The 23,491-nt window shown below is 50.9% G+C and overlaps 5 protein-coding genes across 5 annotated transcripts; 4 read left to right on the forward strand and 1 right to left on the reverse strand.

Annotated features, from left to right (window-relative positions):
- Positions 1-451: 451 nt before the first annotated feature.
- Positions 452-2,068, forward strand: NUU61_001190 (DNA primase subunit PRI2; the record flags this gene model as incomplete). The annotated part of the gene is made up of 3 exons (XM_056651772.1): positions 452-641; positions 694-1,244; positions 1,307-2,068. The coding sequence occupies 3 exons, from the start codon at positions 452-454 to the stop codon at positions 2,066-2,068; spliced, it is 1,503 nt and encodes a 500-aa protein (XP_056516622.1).
- A 639-nt stretch (positions 2,069-2,707) lies between these two features.
- sec23 (GTPase-activating protein SEC23) lies at positions 2,708-5,372 on the forward strand (the record flags this gene model as incomplete). The annotated part of the gene is made up of 8 exons (XM_056651773.1): positions 2,708-2,800; positions 2,866-2,996; positions 3,055-3,349; positions 3,417-3,890; positions 3,939-4,937; positions 4,982-5,035; positions 5,097-5,290; positions 5,348-5,372. 8 exons carry the CDS (start codon positions 2,708-2,710, stop codon positions 5,370-5,372), a joined length of 2,265 nt encoding a protein of 754 aa, XP_056516623.1.
- Positions 5,373-5,823: 451 nt separating this feature from the next.
- Positions 5,824-6,587, forward strand: NUU61_001192 (60S ribosomal protein uL11; the record flags this gene model as incomplete). Its single annotated transcript, XM_056651774.1, has 5 exons — positions 5,824-5,827; positions 5,888-5,921; positions 5,995-6,115; positions 6,191-6,515; positions 6,574-6,587. 5 exons carry the CDS (start codon positions 5,824-5,826, stop codon positions 6,585-6,587), a joined length of 498 nt encoding a protein of 165 aa, XP_056516624.1.
- Positions 6,588-9,899: 3,312 nt separating this feature from the next.
- Positions 9,900-14,951, forward strand: NUU61_001193 (uncharacterized protein; the record flags this gene model as incomplete). Its single annotated transcript, XM_056651775.1, has 5 exons — positions 9,900-9,911; positions 9,968-11,613; positions 11,667-12,038; positions 12,089-14,267; positions 14,322-14,951. 5 exons carry the CDS (start codon positions 9,900-9,902, stop codon positions 14,949-14,951), a joined length of 4,839 nt encoding a protein of 1,612 aa, XP_056516625.1.
- Positions 14,952-18,294: 3,343 nt separating this feature from the next.
- Positions 18,295-19,236, reverse strand: flbD (putative MYB family conidiophore development protein FlbD; the record flags this gene model as incomplete). Its single annotated transcript, XM_056651776.1, has 1 exon — positions 18,295-19,236. The coding sequence occupies one exon, from the start codon at positions 19,234-19,236 to the stop codon at positions 18,295-18,297; it is 942 nt and encodes a 313-aa protein (XP_056516626.1).
- Positions 19,237-23,491: the final 4,255 nt, after the last annotated feature.

Here is a 23,491-nt window from a genome sequence, read left to right on the forward strand (position 1 = left end):
GTCTATCGCGACATGCTGAAATTTAGGGAGATCAGGTGCACGTTCAGCGGAGATGCCAAATCCTTCGAGAGTGTAATTCGTGTGGGGTTGCGATCCTCTTCTCCCTTCGGTTGCCGGTGAGAAAAGCTCCGAGGAAAACACTTCCCACGCTCTCCAAGGTCCGGGGAAGCAATTGAATGCACAGAATCCAGGTATCCCTGGGCGGCTGGTATTGCGTGCTCTTCGGTCAATGCAGTCTCACATGCTTTGTGTCCTGCCGAGCTGGGGGATTTGCTCGAGTCCAGTGCGGAGTTGGTGGCCTCAGGTGTCTGGAATTAGACTGCCCGAGGCACTCTATAGTCACGTGGGGTCCGTTCCCCCGTTGCGCGTAGCGGCGCGTCGCGTCCGATAGAGATGGTACATTCGGGGACAACCCAATTAACCACCCACCATCTTAACACCACCCGTCATCATGATTCGGCAAGACGCCCATCGCATCGACCCCAAACGAAGGGCCACCATCGACCACAAGAAGAGACAATTTGCCACGCCAACCTACAAGCAGCAGGACTACCCGTACCGGCTAAATCTCTATGACACGCCGCCCACGGCGGAGATCACGCTCGAACAGTTCGAACAATGGGCCATCGACAGGTTGAAGAGTAAGCTTGCCGTATGAATGTTAAAATCCCCTATCCGCTAATGCGTAGATAGTCCTGGCTGAGATCGAAGCCTGCTCCTATCGGAACAAAACCCCCGCAGAGACGGCGGCGCACATCACGCCTCTGTTGCAGAAATTCCTCCCTCTCTCCTCCAATACCTCGGCTCCGTCTGGGGCCGCAGACACGCGCTTGAAAAATGAACGACAGAAAGACCACTATTCCCACTTTATCCTGCGTCTCGCCTTCTCGGCCACAGAGGACCTTCGGCGACGGTTCGCTCGCGCCGAGACTATGCTTTTTAGATTCCGGTTCCAGCAGGATGACTCGCGAGAGAGACGTGCCTTCATCGACAGTCTGAACCTCGACTGGGAGCCAGTGGGCGACGGGGAGAAAAATGAAGTGGCTGAAAACCTGGTCAACTCCACGCCTGGGTTGCGTCGGGTCGACGATGAGACGTGGTACAAGGTTGATTGGGAGAAGGTTCCCGAGCTCGTGGAGCGACGTACAGTCTTCTTGAGGAGAGGAAAGGCCTATGTGCCTGGAAGGGAACAGCTCAGCATGATCATCGCTGAGTTTACCGCCCGCTTGGAACGAGCCCTCGAGGTTTGTGCAATGCAGTTTCTGCTCTTTATCATAGAGATGCCTTACTGACTTTTTTCCACTAGCTCACCAGCCGTGCGCTACCACGATTGGACGAGGATGACCGTCTGACGCCTATCTTGAACCACCTCTCCAAGAACTTTGGCAGCGCCGAGTCAGTATACTCGGAGGGCGAGGGATATGTGGACGGAGCGCCAATCACGGCTAGCTCCATCGACCAGCTATCTCAGCATTTTCCGCTGTGCATGCGCAGCCTTCACATGAACCTGCGCAAGAACAACCACCTCAAGCACTTTGGGCGACTTCAGTATACTCTGTTCTTGAAGGGCATCGGCCTCTCGCTAGAGGAATGTATTCTCTTCTGGCGCCAATCATTCAAAGGAAAGACGGATGACGAGTTCAACTCCCAGTACAAGTACAACATTCGTCACGCTTACGGTGATGTGGGTGGAGACGTCAACCGCCGAGGACGTGGATATCCTCCCTACTCGTGCCAAAAGATCCTCGGCGATGCAAACCCGGGCATTGGCCAAACGCACGGGTGTCCCTACCGGCATTACAGTGTTGACAATCTCGTCGGACTGCTCCAGGCCACGGGTGTCCACGACAAGGAAGTTCTGCGAGGGGTACGCGAGGATGTTGGCAAGATGCGATACCACATCGCCTGCAACCGAGTCTTTGAGTGGTCCCACAAGGGCGAAATCAAAAAGGTCAAGGACGACGGCACATGGAGCCAGACTGATCTCGACACAATCGTGCACCCGAACACCTACTTCAAGCGCAGCTACTTGTTGAAGCAGATGACCCAAGCCCCGAGGGATGCATGAGCTTGTTTTCACTCAACTGTCTTTATGAGGTCATGGTTTGTCACGTTTCAATCGGCGTTCGAAGGGGAATTGTATTCGTAACAGCATTCAGGTAGATTTGATTGGACTAGCATATAATTTCTATTCAAGAAGAGTGTGACCACAGCTGATTCCCAGATTATCCGAAAGGATCGGAACGACCTTTCAAAGCCAGGTGCCCAGCAACGGGTCAGGTTGATCTTCGCTCGACGCGAAAACAACTTCATCATAAAGGGGACGGAAGCTGTCGACAGTAATGTGATAAAAGTGTCGGCGTGAAATATAGTAGAAAAAGAGAAAGAAGAAAAAAAAAAATTGGGCCGAGATTTAATGCTGTTTGGGTCCGGGGCACCATAGCGACCAGTTGTGCTGCAACCTGGCCTTAATGGCGGATGGACTCCCTCACACAACATACTCCTCTACCTTGTGTCCAACCAACCCGCTGACGTCGGCGGATCTCGCTCTGTTCTTTTGGGACTGGATTATGCCCTGGGTGGTCCCTCTTCTTTAGACGTTTTCTTGGAGTAGACCCGCCATCGAGGCTCCCTTTTCCTTACTTCATCCGCAACCCCCTCCCTCCCCTTGGTCAACACACCGAGATCTGGAACATTAACCGCCGACATGGATTTTGAGGCGCTGAAGGATCAATGGAGTGATGTGGAGGACCGTGATGGCATCAGACTCAGTTGGAACACTTTCCCGAGCTCGCGCATGGTCCGTGATAGATTGGCCTCCCCTCCATCCTCACCGTCGCGTCATCCACTAACCCTCGATCATAGGAAGCGTCCCGACTTGTCGTCCCCATTGCTGCCGTCTACACGCCGCTCAAGGAGAAGCCGGATTCGCCATTGCTACAATATGAGCCTGTCACTTGTAAACAGCCCTGCCGAGCTGTTCTCAACCCATATGCGTACGTACAATAGCATCCGTCTGCTCGAAAACAGGCACCAACAACTGACCATCTCTAGCACTGTGGATGTCCGCGCACGGATCTGGATCTGTCCCTTCTGTCTGATGCGCAATCCCCTCCCTCCCCACTATAAGGACATCACGGAGAACACGATACCCCCCGAACTCCACCCGCAGAGCACCACGATCGAGTACCAATTGGCACGACCGGCCCCGGCCCCGCCGATCTTCCTCTTCGTCGTCGACACCTGCCAGGAAGATGACAGTCTGCAGGCCGTGAAGGACTCGCTCATCATGAGCTTGTCTCTTCTGCCGCCGAATGCGCTGGTCGGGTTGATTACCTTCGGGACAATGGTAAGAGGAGCCAAGGACCCCTGTTGTGGAGGGAATCGCATCATTGACACTTTTCATTTCCCTGTAGACCCAGGTTCATGAGCTCGGCTACACCGAATGCGCCAAGTCCTATGTGTTCAAGGGCAACAAAGACTACGCCGCCAAGCAGGTCCAAGAGATGCTCGGCCTTGCTCCCGGCATCCGCCCTGGTCTCCCTCAGCAACAACCCGCCCGTCCTCCTCTTGGTCCAGCTGCGCGGTTCCTCCTGCCGGTGCAGCAGGCCGAGTTCCAGATCACCAACGTCCTCGAGCAAATGCAGCGTGATCCCTGGCCCGTGGCAAACGACAAGCGACCCCTTCGTTGCACTGGTGTTGCTCTGAGCGTTGCAGTTGGCTTGCTGGAAACCTCCTTCCAGAACTCCGGTGCCCGTATCATGGCCTTCACCAGTGGTGCAGCCACCGAAGGTCCCGGGAACGTTGTTTCCCCCGAGCTGAAGGAACCGATCCGTTCGCATCATGATATTGACCGGGACAATATCAAGTACTTCAAGAAGGCTATTAAGGTATGACTGTTGATCTATTGGTCTCTGCGCTCGTGCTAATCCGTTTAGTTCTACGAAAACCTCGCCAAGCGCGCCGCGAACAATGGTCATATTGTCGATATCTTCGCTGGGTGTCTCGATCAAGTTGGTCTTTTAGAAATGAAGAACTTGTCCAACTACACTGGTGGTCACATGCTTCTTACGGATAGCTTCACATCCTCGCAGTTCAAGCAATCTTTTGTCCGTGTGTTTGACAAGGACGCCAACGACCACCTCTTGATGGGTTTCAATGCTTCACTCGAGGTCCTTACGACCAAGGAACTCAAGGTTACCGGTCTCATCGGCCACGCTATTTCACTGAACAAGAAATCAAGCTCGGTTGGCGAGACTGAGTGTGGTATTGGCAACACTTGTGCATGGAAGATGTGCGGAATCGACCCGTCCTCCAGCTACGGTGTCTACTTTGAAATTGCCAACCAAGGAGGTCCCGCCGCTGTGCAGCCCGGCCCTCAAAGAGGCATGATGCAGTTCTTGACATACTACCAACACTCTTCCGGATATTACCACTTGCGGGTGACTACCACCGCCCGACCCTTGAGTGGGCCCGCTGGTGATCCGACACTGGCTCAGTCTTTCGACCAAGAAGCCGCCGCGGTGCTCATGGCTCGAATTGCCGTCTTCAAGGCGGAGGTGGACGATGGCCCGGATGTGTTGCGGTGGGTGGACCGTATGCTTATTCGGTTGTGCTCACGGTTCGCCGACTACCGGAAGGATGACCCGACATCGTTCCGACTGGAGAAGAACTTTACTCTCTACCCTCAGTTCATGTTCCACCTTCGCCGAAGTCAGTTCCTGCAGGTGTTCAACAACTCGCCTGACGAGACTGCTTTCTACCGACACGTCCTGAACCATGAAGATGCGGGCGACTCGCTCGTCATGATCCAGCCGACTTTGGACTCTTACTCCCTGGAGCAAGAGGGGGGCAGCCAGTGCTCCTGGACTCGGCCTCCATTATGCCTGCGCACATTCTACTCCTTGACACCTTTTTCCACATCCTCATCTTCCACGGTGAGACCATTGCCGAATGGAGGAAAGCTGGCTACCAGGACCAGGAGGGGTACGAAAACCTCAAGGTGCTACTGGATCAACCGAAGGAGGATGCAAGGGTTCGTGGCTCAACTCCCTTGAAATGTACCATTGCTCAGTTTACTGATTATTGTTTTCCAGGAACTTATCGCCGATCGATTCCCACTGCCCCGGTTCATCGTCTGCGACGCGGGTGGTTCTCAGGCCCGTTTCCTTCTGTCTAAGCTCAACCCGTCGACCACCCACACTACGGGAGGATACGGTGGCGGTGTGTCTTCGCAGACCATCTTCACTGACGACGTCTCACTGCAGACGTTTATGGATCACCTGATGAAGTAAGTGGCACCTCTGGGACTTATTAATGTGGTTTCGATGCTGACTCTTCAACCCAGGCTTGCTGTTTCCGGGACCAGCTAAATGTGACGAGACCATGGCCATCATGAGAGCAAAAGGGCGGTCTGACGTCGACCCCTTGGGTCTTGTGTATCTTTAGCGGTGATTTAACTCCTTTGACGCAATATAGTAGTAGATTGAATGGATTGATACCAGACGAGGCAGCAGCATCGAAGTGGATCTAGAGATGTGGGCTGTTTCGTCAAGAAAAAAAAATATCATCAATTCTCCAATATCTACAGACCGTATGAATCGATGGAAGACCTCGGGAGTCAACAACTTTCCCAAACAGGTGACCACCTAAATATCACGTGGTCTGGGTTAAGCCCTAGCGCCAACCCGATTGGGCCACTCGCTTAGACCCGGGCTGTGGGTCGGGGGGTCAAGTGGAATTCCGCCAGCTTTTTTTCTTCTCTTCTCTATCCATCCATCCTTTCGACAACCCAAGGCAGATCGACTACCTTTCGCACTCGCCATGCGTGAGTATCATCTCCTTGGTCAACTGCAAAATGGCGACTAACATTTTCCCTCGTGGTCAGCTCCCAAGTTCGACCCCAATGAGGTGAAGGTCATGTAAGTCTAAAAGTCCTCGTCGTGAGAAGATTGTTTTTGAACAAAAGAGACAACATACTAATGGTTTCTCTAGTCACCTGCGTGTGACTGGTGGTGAGGTCGGAGCTCAGTCCGCTCTGGCCCCCAAGATCGGTCCCCTGGGTCTGTCTCCCAAGAAGATTGGTGAAGACATTGCCAAGAACACTGGTGACTGGGTACGTCGGCGACCGTTGGAATGCATGTTGAATAAGATATAGTGGCTGACTTGCGCTGTCTTGCGGATTTTATAGAAGGGTCTCCGTGTCACGGTCAAGCTCACCATCCAGAACCGTCAGGCCGCGGTCTCGGTTGTCCCCTCCGCCTCTTCGCTGGTCATCAAGGCTCTGAAGGAGCCCCCGCGTGACCGCAAGAAGGAGAAGGGCATCAAGCACACCAAGTCTATCCCTCTGGACGACATCATCGACATCGCCCGCACCATGCGCTCGCGCTCGATGGCCAAGGAGCTCCGCGGCACCGTCCTCGAGATCCTGGGTACTGCTTTCTCCGTCGGCTGCCAGGTCGACGGCCGCAACCCCAAGGACGTTAGCGACGATGTCAAGGAAGGCGAGATTGACAGTATGTGTTTTGACTTTGGATTTCTGGTAGTCTGGGATGTTGCTAACAAATTTTACAGTCCCTGAGGAGTAAATTATTCCCTCTTGAATGAAGCGAGGTGGTTTTCTGCTTTTGTTCCCGGCGTGCATGCCCGCTTTGGCGCGGTGCTAGGTTACAGAATACGAACATTGCCTCAAGTCTCCCCAAAAAGAAACCAAAAATGTTCATGAGTCATGACCTGATACCTCTTTTTTTTCTTTTTACTCTCGCGAGTGATCAAATGGACAAATGGATCAGCTCGCTCGTTATCCCTCTCTCCGTTTGTATTGTCTCCGATCCCCCCCATTTCCCTTGTGGGGTTTCAACCCTACTTCTATCCTTGAACTGTCCTCTCGCTTCGCTCCCTTGGCGACGAGGATCTGTGAAAGGCGATGTGGCCACCCCAACCACATCTCCACGCCCCCAGATCTTCTCCGTTCGCCCGGAAACCTTTGCAACACTCTGGCCCGTACCGTTCTCTCCTTGCGAGGATTGAACCATTTTGCTTCGTGGTATAGGCTTATTTTACGCAAAGGAGAGCAATCTTCAGACCCTTTACTCATCGCGGTATTGCCTGGGAGGCCGGCCTTGTGCTGGTCTCTTGTGGTTGCAGCGATCCATCTTACGGGTTTACATCACTTCGAGAACCACGGGGTTTGGTTCTCGTGTAGAGTGTAGTTTACATATCCTGGATATGATTTCAGTCCATCCTGAATGAAAATGTTTACACTTAATTTTTACTCCCAACTCTTTTCCTGTCTGTGTACTCTAGCGGTGTGCTTATTCCACTTTGTCTCGGCTTTGCTCCCTAAGGACTCGACAAGTGCAACAATAAACGGTATCGGCGATGTCTATCCGAGATACTGCGCACTTGGCCGAGTCTTCCCATTTCTAGTATGAGTTGGTTCATGGATGTAAACTGGCTGAAAATATGACCTCGTTTAACCACATCCATGGACATATATCAAGTATCTTTATAATACTAGCACCTCGATTAAAACCATATGAAGAAAAACCAGGTTTTTCTTCTGTGCCCTTGAACTAGCGCCAAAATCTATCCTTGTCAACATCATTGATCACCCGAAGACACAGAAGCTCTGGAGATATATTGTTTATGCCTCGTGACATGACTCCACCACCAGATGGCGATGAGCTTGTTTGCAACCCCTTGTACGTCAGCTAGCACATCCATCTTTCTTCCTTTGCTGCACCTCTGAAACATCCAAACGGCCACTAAGCCCCAAGGCTGCAATCACCGTAGATATAGATAGAAAGCAAACAGCTTGAGGAACGTCACATAGTACATAGTACTAGGTATTCATAGCACAACAGTAGTATAGTACTATAGTAATGTAGTAACGTGTTGCTATCTACAACCCAAAAAAAAAAGAAAAGAAAAGAAAGAAAGGCCAATAAAATACGCAATCCTTGATCAAGTGGATCCGATTTGCCATGTGCACACCGAAATCACAGAGAGCCACCAAGTGTGGTGCTGACGCTCCGGCCGACTAGCTCCACTCGACGATCGCTGGATTGGGATCCCCCTAATAAGGCCATGGCTCCTGCTGCCCCCACCTGGTGGGGGCAAGCGGGTTCGGTGATGATCGTGCGGCATAGTCCTGCAGAATATGGGAAGGACAAATGCTTCATTCGGGGAATATCGAGGTAGGACGAGGTATATATATTTAGGTGGTGTAAAGATCATAAATCTATGAATGTCTACTTCCAGGTACAGTTGAGCATTTTCGATATTAGGCCTCGTGTTATGATTTAGTTTTGATTTGCCTTTTATTGATTCTTTTATCCAGGATTCGCGTCCTTTTGGTTTAATTTCCTTTTTTCCCACTCCTATTATTCCTGTGATTCCTCCAGCTGTCGACAGTTAAGTCTGTACCACCCGACCCGCATGCCTTCTGGCACAGGAACGTTGTGCAGGCCAAGAAAATAGAAAAAGAGAAAAAGAAAGGATGCGACAGTAGGGGAGAGTGAGTTTGCCGATCTCTGACCTGTGACATGGAAGACTCCCTTGGATTGTCGCAGTCCCAGCATGGAAGAATCGAATATTCCCCAGTACGACTACATCCCATACCATGCGTCCGGAAGTATGCGGCTATGAGGGAAGAAAACTCGCAGAGCGAGAAAGGGAGAGTTGAGGAGGGTCCCAGGATGCCGGACTAGAAATCAAATGCCAATCAGCAATATCACACGGCACTCATCATAATAATAATAGAAGCCAAGAAAGTCATGGTGGCGTATCCCTGCTAGCAACCCCAGAATTGAGCAGGATTCGTCGATGAATGAGGCTGGATGGCAAACGGGAAGACAGGGGGTGTTTTCGCAGAGACTCGAAATTTGGGACAATTTCATGGCCATATCAAGTCATCGATGGGGTGATTATGATTGTCATCATAGTGCGGGGGTTATAGGGCGAAGGGGATCAATTCGGGAGAGTCTCGTGTGAGAAAAGAGGAAAAAAAAAAAAAGGATATCTCCAGATGAGAATCGACTCCACCAGGCAGAATCCGAGAGCGGGCTCGACTGGATCATCGCGGCGGGGCGTCACCGATCCATGACTAGTTGCATCCCGTCGAACCAATGAGTCCTTCGATGTTGCTGGTACGATGGAGCCGCCAGCCCACGGAGGGTTCAGCCGTTGGATCGAGTGGGTCGGTGGAGGGAGAGAGAGAGAGAAAGAGAGACAGAAGGAGAGGAAATAGATGACGAAGGGAAAGATGGGATGAACAAAGGAGAGTATTGATGAGAGATGAAATAAGAGGGGGGGAAGAGGGAGATAGAAGGGAGAGAAGATGGTGAAGATGGTGAAAGAGAAGTAGTAGTAGAAAATCCCCCACTCGTGGCTCCCAAGCCCACCGTGTCCACCTTCTGGAGTCAACTTCGAGATGTTTCCTTGAACTTTGAATCTTCACCTCTTCTTTTTTTTTCATCATCTTTCTTTCTTTCTTTTCTGTGATTTCTTCTCTTTACTCCGATCTCCCCCCTTTCGCTGCCAAGAGCATTCTTGATTGGCACAAAGTGTGCTCGTCCCTCGCGTCCGGTCTCCAACTTCGGCCTTCTCTCTTCTCTCTCGACATCCTTATCCTTATCGCTCCCTTCTTCTCCCCCAAGCGGTGCCTCGATTTGATCTTCAGAGCTGGCTCATACCCATGATGAGGTGTCGGAAACGCTTCAAGGAGGATGCTTGTTGAATGTCCAGTTGCACTGATCCTGTGATTTGTGTGATTCGACCTCTTGCCCCTTGTCGCCGGTCTCGAGGTATTCGGGTCCCCTGGAAATTAAGAGTCGACCGAGGGGAGGAAAGAAGAGAGAGAGAGAGAGAGAGAGAGAGAGAGAGAGAGAGGAGCGAAGATGTTTCCGACCGTCGCGCATTTCCCCCGGTCCAACCGCACCACCGTATTCACCACTATCCCACTCAGGATACCCTCAACCAACACACGTACGACCTGAACGACGCGAACAGTTCCTCCACGTTTTTTCACAACCCTTCTCGATCGCGTCTCCAGTTGCCACACCCAGTTCAACGTCTGGAGATTCCCGATGACTCGGGGTCGAGCTCCAGCGCAAACACCAGGGAACACGCGTTGCGGCGAAAAACACCCAATGGAACTTTGGCAGCGGGGTATGATGGGACGCCTGGGGACACTACGATCCAACCCGCGACGAAACATATCCTGGTTTCTCCGATGGAATCAGGGCAGTTCCTTTCTCCTCAGGCAGGGATGCAGACGGAGAATTGGCCGCCCGCCCTCGATCAGTCCACCACCAAGCACATGAATTTCCCACCCATCTTCAAACACGATGCGACCGGAGGCAACGCGATTCCTGCGGGAGAGGTGGTTCAGGATGTGAATGGGACGAGCTGGGTTCGTCCTGTCAACAACTATCCTCCGGGGATTGACTCGGTTCTCAACCAGTCTCTGCCCCTGCAGCCATCTCAGCGCTATATCTTGCACAACGGCGCCTACGTTCCGACTGTTCTTCCTGCGACCTTGCATCCCTGCGTCGGACCGACCGCCTCGGCTGGCACTGGACCCTTTGGGCCATACTGGCCAGATGGAGTGTATATCCCCTACCGTCCTGCCGCCTTTCGTGATTCTCGCTTTGACTCCCCAACACCTTTTGCAAAGCAGCTGAGCCCTAGCGGCCAGCCTTTGTATAATTTTAACCAATCATCTTTTAATCAAACCCAGCTCCCACTTGGGAGCCATCCAGACTCGGGGCTTGGATGGGGTCAGTCTGCGCCCGGGTTGCCTCCCCAGGACCCTCTGATGAAAACTCACTTTCCGCCGCGCCATTCAGACCAGCTGCCCTTTCACACCCGTGCCAACCGGTCTTTATCGGGGTACTCGCCACAAACCTTGGGAAATGAACCCGCGACCTGGTCCGGTCGTCCGTCGGGACAGGCCTTTCAACCTCCAGGGCCTGCGGTCGCCTCAAACACGGAGTTCAAAGAGAAAATCATGTCCTGGGCTCATGGTGTTTATGTCGACCTCCTCGCGACCATCCATCAGGCTCGTCGCAACAGCATCTCAAACGGCACCGATGGCCAGAATCGGTTTTTGAAACCCAGCATCTACCCCAAACCTCCCCGCCAGCCTGGCCTCGACTTCTCTCATCAAAGCACCCCCGAAATTTCTCGTCACAACAGTTATCCATCCACCCAGCATGACTTGCATCGGCCAAAGATTAACCTGGCCAACCCGAGGTCAAACGATCCCACTAACCCCACCCTATCCCAGGGCCACGCGCACCATCGACGTCCATCATTGAATCAGTTCTCTCAGCATCATAGAGGGTCGGAACTCCAAATGGTTGAGCGGGTGTGCGACCTCGGACAAGTCTCGGGGGCGTCACCGATATCTCGATTCCCCGGTCCGCTTTTCAACGAGGGGTCTCCGGTTGCGAACGCGGTGTCGGCTTTGGAGATGTTGTCCCATTTGTGCATGGAGAGCCGTTGGGAATGGATTGATGGGATGCTTCTAGGAGGCTGCTTGGCCTATGGCCTGGGTGATTATCACAAAGCTATGCGGTGGTATTCTCGGATTATTGCGCGTGACTCGACGTGAGTATATTGATTTACTGATGAACCCGTTGTCCCCACTGACCATGTTCCAGACATGTGGAGGCTATTTCTAACCTCGCCGCCACCCTTTTGGCACTGGATCGTCGGGAAGAGGCTTCGCAGAACTGGCTGCGTGCCGTAAAACTCCGCCCCAGCTTTTTTGAAGCCGTTGAACATCTTATTGGCTTGTTCTGCAGCACTCACCGCGGCAAAGAAGCTGTGAATATCATCGAATTTGTCCAGACCTCGCTCCGCCACCCCAAGGATGGCGATTGCTTCAAGACGGATGAGCATGCCAGTGAGCCCGAAAGCGATGCGGAGAGCAATGTGTCCGATATGGGGATGTGCGACAAGGCCTCGTTTGATTATGAGGACGATGTTGGGCGTGTGCAAAACTTGAACCTGGGCACGCCAGATGTCCCCCCGTCGGCTTTGCAACCAGCGGCTATGCAATCCCCGGCTCGGACAACGGCAGGATACTGGCTTTGGTGCACGCCAAGGGCAACATGCTTTATGCCCTCGGCGACAATGCTGGGGCCGCCGCCGCATTCGAGGATGCTGTTTTGATTGCTGCTGGGAGACGACGTCATGGGATCCAGAGTCTTATCAAACAGATTTTTGCCGCCTTTTCTACTGGGTCGAGCCAGGGATACCCTCCGGGGAGCAATTCAACAGAGAGCATCCTGCTTTACCCAGACCGGGCTTTGAAAACCTCGAAGCTTGTTTTCCAAGCCAACGGGACGCCACCAGGCCTCAAGTTTGTGGCGGAGGGTATTGCCAGGAATGCAGCTGTTTCCACCACCAGCAATTCTCTCTTGTCCCTGGCGAAAATCTACCAAGACGGTATGTCCAGCGTTTCTTCTGGACAGGCGCGGTCGACGCCTAGTGTCCGCGATATCTTGGCTCTCTACTACCTCTCGCTCTCCTTGCAGCCCAGTCCATCCACCGCGAACAATGTGGGCATTTTGTTGGCCGGGATTCAGAACAACCCACCGGCTCGGGGAATGGTACGCCCCAATGGAGAGTGTCAGCACCCTGAAATTCCAGGGGTTGTTCCCGGTAGTGGCATCTCTCTGGCGCTTGCATACTATAACTATGGCCTGCGCCTCGATGCCCGTCACGCTCATCTTTATACAAACCTTGGGAGTTTACTCAAGGATATTGGGCAGCTGCAGGCCGCAATAAAGATGTACGAGCAAGCAGTCCAGTGCGACGGCAATTTCGATATCGCGTTGGCGAACCTGGCCAATGCGGTCAAGGATGCTGGTCGGGTCAACGATGCTATCTCTTACTACAAGCGTGCCGTCAAAGTGAACCCGGAATTCGCCGAAGCCGTCTGCGGTTTGGCCAATGCCTTGAATTCTGTTTGCAACTGGGTCAGTCGTGGAGGCATTGTCAACGCACGGGGATTTCGTGACCGGTGGCATGTTGATGAAAAGGGAATGCTTCGGGACGCCCACAGTAATGATTCGGGTACCGGTTGGATTAAGCGCGTCGTCGACATTGTTGACCGGCAGCTTAGGGAGGGTGAGTATTGGGGCCGGGGGTTGTTGAATACGAGCACTACGGAGCAACTGTGTGCTCAACTTGCGCCCGCTCTCGAGTCTAGTCGCTTCCCTGCCAGCCACCGGGTGTCCTTGCTCAAGATTCTGCAGTCATGGGCTGGCCAGAAATGGGAAGGATCCCGGGTCGTTCGGCTCATCGAGCGTGCCACCCGGTCTGTCACTTGGCAATGGTATCAAGACCGATATGTCTATGGGGAGGACTATCCGGCCCTCAAGTATCGTCGACCGCAGCTCCCAGCGGCGCTCACGGCACCGAATGCGCCTACGGTTCTACCCTTTCACACGTTTACCTGTCCCCTCTCCGCCAAGCAAATCCGCCAGATCTCTCAGCGCAATGGTCTGCGGATCTCATGTTCAACGCTGCGGCTGCCCTGGCTCCCGCAAACTGTGTACCAGCCACCGTCGCCTCCAAACCCGTGCCTCCGCGTGGGTTATGTCTCGTCCGACTTTAATAACCACCCTCTTGCACATCTGATGCAGTCGGTATTTGGGCTGCACAACCCGTCTCGAGTCAAGGCATATTGTTATGCCACCACCGCCAGCGACAAATCGGTGCATCGCCAACAAATTGAGAAAGAGGCACCTGTTTTCCATGACGCCAGTGGATGGTCGGTCGACCGATTGGTCAAGCAGATAGTGGATGATGGCATTCATATTCTGATCAACTTGAATGGCTACACCCGAGGCGCTCGCAACGAGGTCTTTGCAGCTCGCCCCGCCCCAATCCACATGTCTTTTATGGGGTTTGCCGGGACGCTCGGTGCTGAGTGGTGCGACTACATTCTTGCAGACCAGATCTCGATTCCGCCGGAGACTCTCGCCCCTTGTCGACGCACGACTCGGATTGAGGATCGCGTCCTTGAGGAGGACAATGGCGAGGACCTCGAGAATTGGGTCTATGGGGAGAAGGTTGTTTACACCCGCGACACGTTTTTCTGCTGCGACCATCGGCAAAGCGCGCCGGATGCGGGGGAGAAACACATATCTTGGGATGAAGAGCAAATTCGGCGTTGGAAGATGCGGAAAGAGCTGTTCCCTAAACTCAGCGATGATACTATTATCTTAGGGAACTTCAACCAGCTGTACAAGGTGGGTTCGGATTGCACTTTTATGATGATGTTATTCACTAACATTGGTGTCTAGATTGAACCCACGACGTTCCGGACGTGGCTACGCATTTTGGCGCGGATCCCGAATGCCATCCTTTGGCTTCTTCGGTTCCCGGATCTGGGCGAGCAGAACTTGCGGGACATTGCCAAGGCCTGGGCCGGCGAAGAGACGGCGTCCCGGATCATCTTCACGGACGTGGCGCCCAAGAACACGCACATTGCACGCGCGAAGATTCTCGATTTGTTTTTGGATACTCCCGAGTGCAATGCGCACACGACGGCCACCGATGTTCTCTGGAGTGGCACGCCGCTGCTGACGCTTCCGCGCTACAAGTACAAGATGTGCTCGCGCATGGCCAGCAGCATCCTGAGTAGTGCGCTGCCTAAATCCGAGCTCGGCCACCGCGCCCGTGACGAGCTGATCGCCCGCTCGGATGAAGACTACGAGAACAAAGCTATCCGGCTGTGTCTAGACCTGCAGTATGTGGCAGGCGGCGAGGGCCGCGCGCGCGGGCGTCTGGCAGACATGCGGCAAATGCTGTTTCGGGAGCGATACCGCAGCCCGCTCTTTGACACGAGGCGCTGGGTCCGTGATTTGGAAGACGCCTACGAGGCAGTGTGGGCGCAATGGGTAAACGGCGAAGAAGGCGATATCTGGTTATGATGTGCACAGCGAAATATACCCCTTGAGCGATTTTTCTTCAGTTCCTCCTTACCAGCCTTTTCTTTTCTTGCCTTTTTTTCCCTGTCTTAATGGAGACTTTTGCATTTGGGATTCATATCCGCCGGAGCGTTGGGGATTGGTAGTTTTGTGTCCCAAGGGACTTTCATTTCTCATAGCATTCATTTTCTTGGACTTGAATCAGTGCCCAGGTTGCCACTTTGATACATGTAGATGATCTTAGGCCGTTCCACCCGATTTGGTACTGGTATAATGTTAGGTAGGTCAGTGTGCCCATCTATTGCTGACCTCGATCGTGCTCGATCGTATCTATAAACAGTAGGCCGACCCATCTCTCTTGGCCGGGGCAAACTCGGCCACAATCTTGGGTGGCATAAAGCCGATGAATCGCTGGAGGAATCCTAGTCCCGATAGGAAGGTAACTATCTATGTCCTTGGAATTCAGCTGGGAAATGAGGCACGAAGGATTCCACCGACAAGTTACGAACTCCCCGACTGCAGTGCTACTGTAGTGTTGCTGTAGCGGAGAAAGAAGTAGTAGGGTAAGGGGGGACCTTGGTCGAACGGCCCAACGGACACCTTACTTGGAAAGTGGAATGGAGAAAGCAGCCCACATCATGACGAAAATGGTTTCCCGATGAGGGAAATGGATAGTATACGCGGTCTTTTTCTTGGCCTCGAATTTGGGGGAGAGGAAACTAAGGAGGAACTACGTACTAGGCATGGTAAGAAGGAAGGAAGGAAGTATGTGACTGCTTGGAATGTGCTGGACACAGACCTGGGGGATCGATCATACATCATTGTAAATACCGACAGGCGGGTACCTCCTTTTGCGCTAATTTAGCGTTAGATGGGCACCGAGATCCGCCGTGGGCCAATTAAATTGTCTATAGTGGTAGTACTGGTGTAATTGTAATATACAGGCTGTAATGGACTTACTGTAGTACGTACGTATAGTATAAACTATGTATATGATATACTATCAAAGGTACTTGAACAAATATAAACTCCTAGCTTATTAGTATAATATACTAATAGGGTAAACAAATATATAAATATATATATATATATATATATATATTGATATGGCATTATAAGCACAAACCATAGGCTACTGTAGTGGATTATATACAGTAATACAGACCAAAAATGAGCGGGCGTCAAGACTACCATGTAGGGGGAGGGCGGTTGTCGATCGCAGGATCCAATGGATTGGGTCCCAACGGGCGAACCTGAGTCCATGGATCTATACCCGTGAGGCGTCCGTCACTTCTTTCTTTCTTTCCTTTTTTCTCCCGTTACCCGCAGGAGGAACCGGATCCTCCCCGGCTGACTGTGGGGGTTACCCCTGACCCTTTAGTGAGAGATCCATGGATCTAAGTATACCTAGTAGTAAACATGCCCATTAATACTTACTTCCAAGTTTACTGTACACTATTAATTGTATATATATATATATATATTCGTATATAGTATAGAAGATGGTCTAGACGACCATAAGACACAGCGTTTAGGAGTGGATAGTAAAGAGTTAGAGGTCGGACAATCCCCGCGGCTGAAATCAGATCGGGGCTTGGCGCCGTTGCTAGGGCCCCTTTCGGCTGTCAGTCAGCACCGACGGGGTGGTATTTTACATCTCCATTTACTTTTACAGTTATGTATACTGGAGTTATTTACACAGATCCATGGGTTGGCATGTCAATCTCATTCTCCCGAATCTACCACTGTGAGAGAACCATGGATCAAGGTATAGTAGATAGTGATATCTATCCTACCACCTTATAATACTAGTAAAATAATAGCACTACTACTACATACAATACCTATAGTAGAGTACTTTAATTATATGGGTATCATGTATTCTGTATACAAATATAACCGGGCATTTAATGCACATCGCTGTCAATTCCAAATACCTGGAAGCGGACAGCCACTAGGGCCGATCGGACAATGGCACTGTCCAGCTTAGCCCAAACAAGAAGGTAGCTAAGGTGACGAAAATAAAACTATCGGATCTGCCACTATTGATTCTGCTGTCCAATCTGGTTTCATATAGCGGGATCGATCGAGTGTGGGTTAGAAAAAAAAAAAAAAAGGTGGAGCTGAACGGGTGAATTAACAGCTGAAACTGCCCTTAAGATAAGCGTACAGGGAGGGAGTCTAGGGGTGGTACGAACCTCCTATAGTGTATACATACATAGAGGGGGTGGCAAGGCTTATCCATGGAACCATCTATGGAATGGATCACTGATACTTCCTTAACGGGGGTTCCCCTCTTTTACGGGGCACTCGGAAATCCAACAAGAAAAGAATAAAAAAAGAAAAGAAAACTGTGACATGCATGCATGAACACGATCCATCCGTGCGCCCCGCCGTTCCCAAGGACTTGACGAGTCCGATGGCGATTGAGCGCGAGTCATTGGGCTCCGGGAGACGGGAAACGGGATGTGGAGAGCCACGAACAAGAAACGGGCCAGTGATTGTGAACCTTGTTTTTTATTCTGGCGAAATATAAGGAATAGTATAGAAAATAATAATCGTAATAAGAATCTAACCGTTTGATTCACCTGCAGCTCGACGAACCTGTCGATTAAACTTTTTCCTATTCCTTCGGGGAACTTGCGGGAGATCCTTTCTTTTTCTCTACAATACCTCTGGGTTTCCATCCTGGCGGTTGCTGGCCTCCCAGGTGTGTGATGAGTGATAGGTGCAGCTATGTCTGTCTCCGGTGGGTACCCATGTACCCATGTACCATGTCTCCCTGAGTCCCCTTGCGTTCCTCTCGTGAACTCGCATTCCTCACGGGGTTACAACTTGGCCCACGCCTTCGACAGGATCTCAGGATCCAAGGGAGTCGACGTCATTCCTGGCTGCATTATGACCATGGGCCAGTGCATAAAACATAGATCTCTTCCAATATACAGTAGTATCTATGTATGGATATACCCTAATATATTCAAAATATTCCCAGAAATCCATTCATATGCTCAGGGGTATTATACGCCAGCCCAAAATAATAATAGAAAAACTCATGGTAGTCTGCTCCACTCGAGACTCCTAGCCAAACACACCCGAAACATCCGTAACCCCGAATTTTGAGAATCGAACCATGGTGGTACACATTATGACAAACAAAAAAAAAAAAAAAAAAAGGAAGATCAATAAACGAGCGTGGGGTTTTTGGCACATGTACACTTTGAAGTCCCAAAGCAAAGGGGTTTCCAAGTATGAAACAGATAGAAAAGAAAAATAAGATAAAAATCCAAGAAAATTCGTCATCATAAGCAGTCCACTGTGCTTTCAGAGGAAGTGCTTTTTTTTTGGTTTAGTTGAGCAGATTGTTGACTCCCATTCGGGTGTCTCGAACAGGCTCAGGCCGGGCAGACTGCCACGGCTTGGGTAACGAAGGGACCGGCTGGTGCCACGAAGCCAGCGTCGGCTGGTGCTCCAACCATCGTTTCGAGGCATACTCAGAGAGCGACTCGAGGGATTTTGCGGGGTAGTTGGGCGAGTCGTCGACGACGCTGGGCCGACGGATTTCATAGTGTGGCCGCATGTCCACGGGGAGTGGCAGCTGCGGCGAGGCCAGCGTGCGGGGCGAAGACGAGGACACCGAGTTGTGATCCGACACCATGGACGGGGCCTCAATCGAGGCAGCATTGGACACCTCGGAGAAGGCGGGCGAGGTCAGAGGGGTTTCGATCGGGCGGTTGATCGAGGGGAGAGTGTATATCGGGGAGAGTTGGCGGGGGGCGGTCGAGTGCGACTCGCGGCGCGATGGTGCTGGGTAGTGGTCAGGCGTGGTTGAGTCGACATCGGCCCAGGGGTGGGTGGTTGGCACGGAGTAGCGAGGACGGGTCGGACTCAGCAGTGAGGCCCGTTGGTAGGGAGCCTCGATGCGGCCATTGTAGGTGCGCGAGGCTGTCGGGGTCGACAGGCCGCGGCGCTTGCGGTTCATGCTGCCATTCCACCAGTTCTTGACGGCGTTGTCACTGCGGTTCCCCAGGCGGCGGGCAATCTCGGCCCAGCGCTTCCCCATGTCGGTCACCATGCGCTCGATCATCAGCCCCTCGTCGGCGGAGATGGGCTCGCGGTTCAGCGAGGGCTTGAGGTTTTGGTGGAAACGCTCGCGGCATTGCTTGGGCGAGCGGTAGTGCATGTGCTGGGAGATGCGCACCCAGTTGTTGGGGCCTTGCTCCCGGACGAGTTGGAGGAGCAGCTGGTCCTCTTCTGGAACCCAGGGTCCACGACGTTGAGCGGGAGCCATGAAGTGTAGGGGTGTGGGAGTTTAAGAGTATAGGAGTATAGAGAGGGGAAGAAGAAAGGAGACAGAGAGTTGGAGATGAAGAGTGGAAGTGAGGAGAGACAATGTGTCGAGATGCAGAAGAGAAGAGAAGAAATTATGTACTCCCAGGGGGACGGGTCGTAGAAAAATGACGGACTCCACCGGGCTCACGCTATGAGAAGATCACGATCCAAGATCTCTCGGTGACAGTTCGGAACAATACCGTGGAGGTACGGTATGGTCAGACCGGGGGGAAGAGCTATTGTATCATAATAATAATAATAATAATAATAATAATAATAATAAAAAATAATAGAATATAGAATATCAAGAAATGCTCCGATCGTCAGACCCGGGAATCCGGGCTGAAGAGGTATCGGATCGACCCTGAGCCCCATTGCTGGAATTCCAAATCACTCTAGCCATTGGAATATGATTGGCTGATTTCTTCTGTCCCTGTGGTACCCTCCCTGTGGCCGTTTGCAGACCCAATGCGGTGGTTCAGCGTGCAGTAATAATAATAATAATAAACAAAATATACACATGGTAAAGATGATATAATATAATCATAATAATACCCAGGTAACCAGTCTAGCCCTAACCACAGACTTAGGTCCTCGAATCATAAGGAGAAAGGGGTAGCCAGCCAAAAATAGAGTAAATAGTATAATAAATAATAAACAATAATAACAAATAATAAATAAACAGGGGCTCGCTTCAGAGTAGTTACCAAGCCCTCATCAGCCAGCCATGCACAACACTTTTCTCTTGATCGTCTCCGATCCACATGCAATCGGGGCATCGCCGGTCTGTTATTGGTTCGATGTGTTTTTGAGAGAGAGAGAAAAAAAAGACAGTTCAATTTAAAAAAAAAAAATTACAATAATAGGGATCCACCGTGGAACAAAAAAGGGTGGGGCTCGGATCATGCTGGTTGACAAATTCCCTACAGTCTGGGTCCTCCGTGAAGAAGTCCCTAAATCCTTTTTTGGTGTATTATTTGCTTCAATAGTATGGGGAAAATCATCTGTCGGCGACTCCGGGATCGAGCAGGAACCTCCCCCCCGATGCCCCCGAGCAACGCCGATGCCAACGGCGAGCTGACGTGCGGGTCAGTACCTTGCAGGAATACTCTTATGGACCGAGGTAGTATATCCAAGAATATCCTAAGTTATACTCAAGGATATTAGTGATACTATAGAGTATACTGTATACTGTCATATTGTATATGTTGTATATGTTGTATATGTACTTGGTATACTCGGCAACCTCTGTATCGATCCCTCGCTTATGCAGAAGAGAAGAAAAAAAAAGCCCGCTTGGACCACCTGCCACCTGTCACTGACACTGGACCGTGGATCCCCAGGGACGCAAAACACGGAATTTATCGTGACGTTATAGGAGATCTGGATCGTCCGACCAAGCTGAGCTGCGCGCCATGAGCTGTTGCTGAACCAATCTATTTCCCGTCCCTTCCCACACACTATATCCACACTAGACACTGGTGTACCAGAGTTGGGGGGTGATACGTCGAATACCTCAATTGTTTACATTTTTAGTTATTCTAAGACTGAGTAGGATGAGAGAAATAACTACAGACATACTCTCTATAGAGACAACTTCATAGTCAATCAACCCCGTAGTTACCGAGTCAGGGTGTATACCAGTACATCGTTGTATAGATACTGAGTACGAGGGTATCAGACTTGCAACCCCACCATAGAAACCGTTGAAACACAAGCCACACCTATTTTCTTTTCTTTTTCTTTTCTATACGTGATGTGACGAACCCCCAATGTGCACTCCTATTGGTGCCAGTTATTTGTCATTGCTTGTCTCGGCAGGGATGGGCGGTTATGGGAGCCACTTGGGGATCCCATTGAACTGATTCGAATATATTATTATTCGATGATCTTATATTACTAGAGAATATGATCTATGAGAGTCATACCCATGGTCTGTGGAATCTCAATATTTTATTTTGTTTTTGTTTTCAAATTTTTTTTTTTTTTTTTTCAAAATCTTTACTGCTATAAACCATCAGATCAAACAAAGAGATCGATTTCCATACTCCTGGGAAAAACCGTTGCTGAAAGGATGAACCCGTCCACCTGGAATGCAACATCGACTAGGGTGTATCCGAGATGTGACCTGTCAACTCCTTTTTCCTTTTTGACATGACTTGACATGGCTTAGCAGGTCTCCACCAATCACCTCGCCCAAAGGTATTTGAGATAAATCCCTGTCGACCTGCAGGGATTACCGCTGATCGCGAGTCCCGTGCTGCGTCACAACACATTCCGCCCCTTCTCCCCGTGGCATGTGTTGAGTTTGGTCTGTATACTATACACTATACACTATACACTCTACACTCTACATTAGACACTAGATACATCAAGCTAACTCCATAGTACAAAGCTATTGTAGTAACTAGTAAAGGTACACTACTATACGAAGACGAAATCCGTAGAATCCGCCACTCCAATCTGTTATCCACGACCGATTGCCTACTTGGGAAATTCGAGTGGAGCGAACGGTCTCGCAGCTGCTTCCTGACTGTCGGGTTCGTGGCTTTATCACGTGTATTATTATTAGTATTATTATTATTTAGCTATTTTATTTAGCTCTTCGTATTCATTGTTTTTTTATATTTTCTACCGAGACTGCACTATTATCCATATCATATTCTACTATTTCATCGCACCTAGATTATATCCTGCCAATGACTAGTACAAAGTCCCAACTACCCACAAGGACAAAGGCTATCCTCGTGCTAGCCTGATTGGCCGGCCATGCTCTCGGGCTTCAATCGGGGACCACTCCCATGGTGCCCGATCGGTGGGAAGCCGTTTGGGCCTCAGTGTCACCCTGGAAAAGCCCCGTCGGGGATCTGAAACTCAACGGTCTGATCCACTTCTATACCACAGATTTTATAATGATTAATATATTGAGGTATATATTGAGGGATATAAGCAAGGCATGGCAAAACCTTCTACCCACTATGGCTATACTATGTCCCTACTATTCATGAATTAATACAGTATACCCCCGACTATCGTGAGGTATATACCCTTCCACATATTCTCGTTCTTGCCATACTGGACCAATAATTCGTCCCTGTAGCCCCCACTCAAACACCCATTTCCCTCCCTATGCACGGTGACTGGCTGAGGCAGGTTTGACGGTTCCCACGAACCAGTTCTCTTGCTGATGTGGCAGAGTAGATCCCTGCCAAACACGCCCCCCCTTTTCTGTTGTACCAGTGGAGATTCGTGTGTCTGTGATGGGGTTCGGGGCGGGACATAGCAAAGGCCTGAACCACGGCCCATCCCTATCTGATCCAGTCCAAACTCAATCGATGTGACCATGACTGGTTTCCAGGGATCGGGGACAAAGAGAAAGAAAAAAAAGAAAGAAAACATGTCTCCATAGACTGTGGATCGTGGACCATGGGTTATGGCTATGGATCATGGGTCGACAGGTAATTTTCGGGTAAAACAGCCACATCCTGGGCCTGGGAAACAAACCTTTTAGGGCCATTTCCACTCTGGCCTTGGAACATGGGCAACAGGGGGGGGCGTGTCGGGGAGGTTTCCTGCATGGCAAGGGGAAAGAGAGGTGGATCTGTAGCTCGAGCCGGTGCGAAGGGTCCACGGCCTGCCAGAGCAATAATTCCCACTTTTTTTTTTTTTGGAGAGCAAGAGTTCTGGCCCAGGGGTGATCATAGTTGGGCCAATTTTGGGTTGATAACATGGCCATGGAGAAGCATCCTCTCTCATCCTGTCATCCTCCTTCTCCGAATTTGGTTTGTATGTGCGAGCGACTAGTTTTTTTTTTTTTTTTGCCTTTGTGTCGTTGTGTTCTCCCCTGACTCGAGATCTCCAATGTGATCGGCCTCATGAATCCAACCATACAAGTGTCCCGGTCAGACTCCGAGGGAAAGGTCTCTTGGGGTATTTGATTGGGTCAGTGCGTTGTGCCTGGGTGATGCAATGGCCATGAAAACATGAAAAGAAAAAGAAAGACGGTCGACTATTCTCCTCTTTGGGACTAGTGCACGTGATCCCGAGACTGGTGACAGCATCAACCAAATAGATAGGGAACTATTTCCTCTATACACTTATTCACTTATCTACGTTACCACTGGAGTCACACTCAACCACTCGATATTATGACCAATATTATACAATAACCCCGAGGCAACATGCTTTGATCAATGTATATCCACGACACATCC

This window comes from Penicillium alfredii, assembly GCF_028826965.1.
Source record: "Penicillium alfredii strain IBT 34128 chromosome Unknown utg000001l_segment0_segment0, whole genome shotgun sequence".
NCBI lineage: Eukaryota > Fungi > Ascomycota > Eurotiomycetes > Eurotiales > Aspergillaceae > Penicillium > Penicillium alfredii.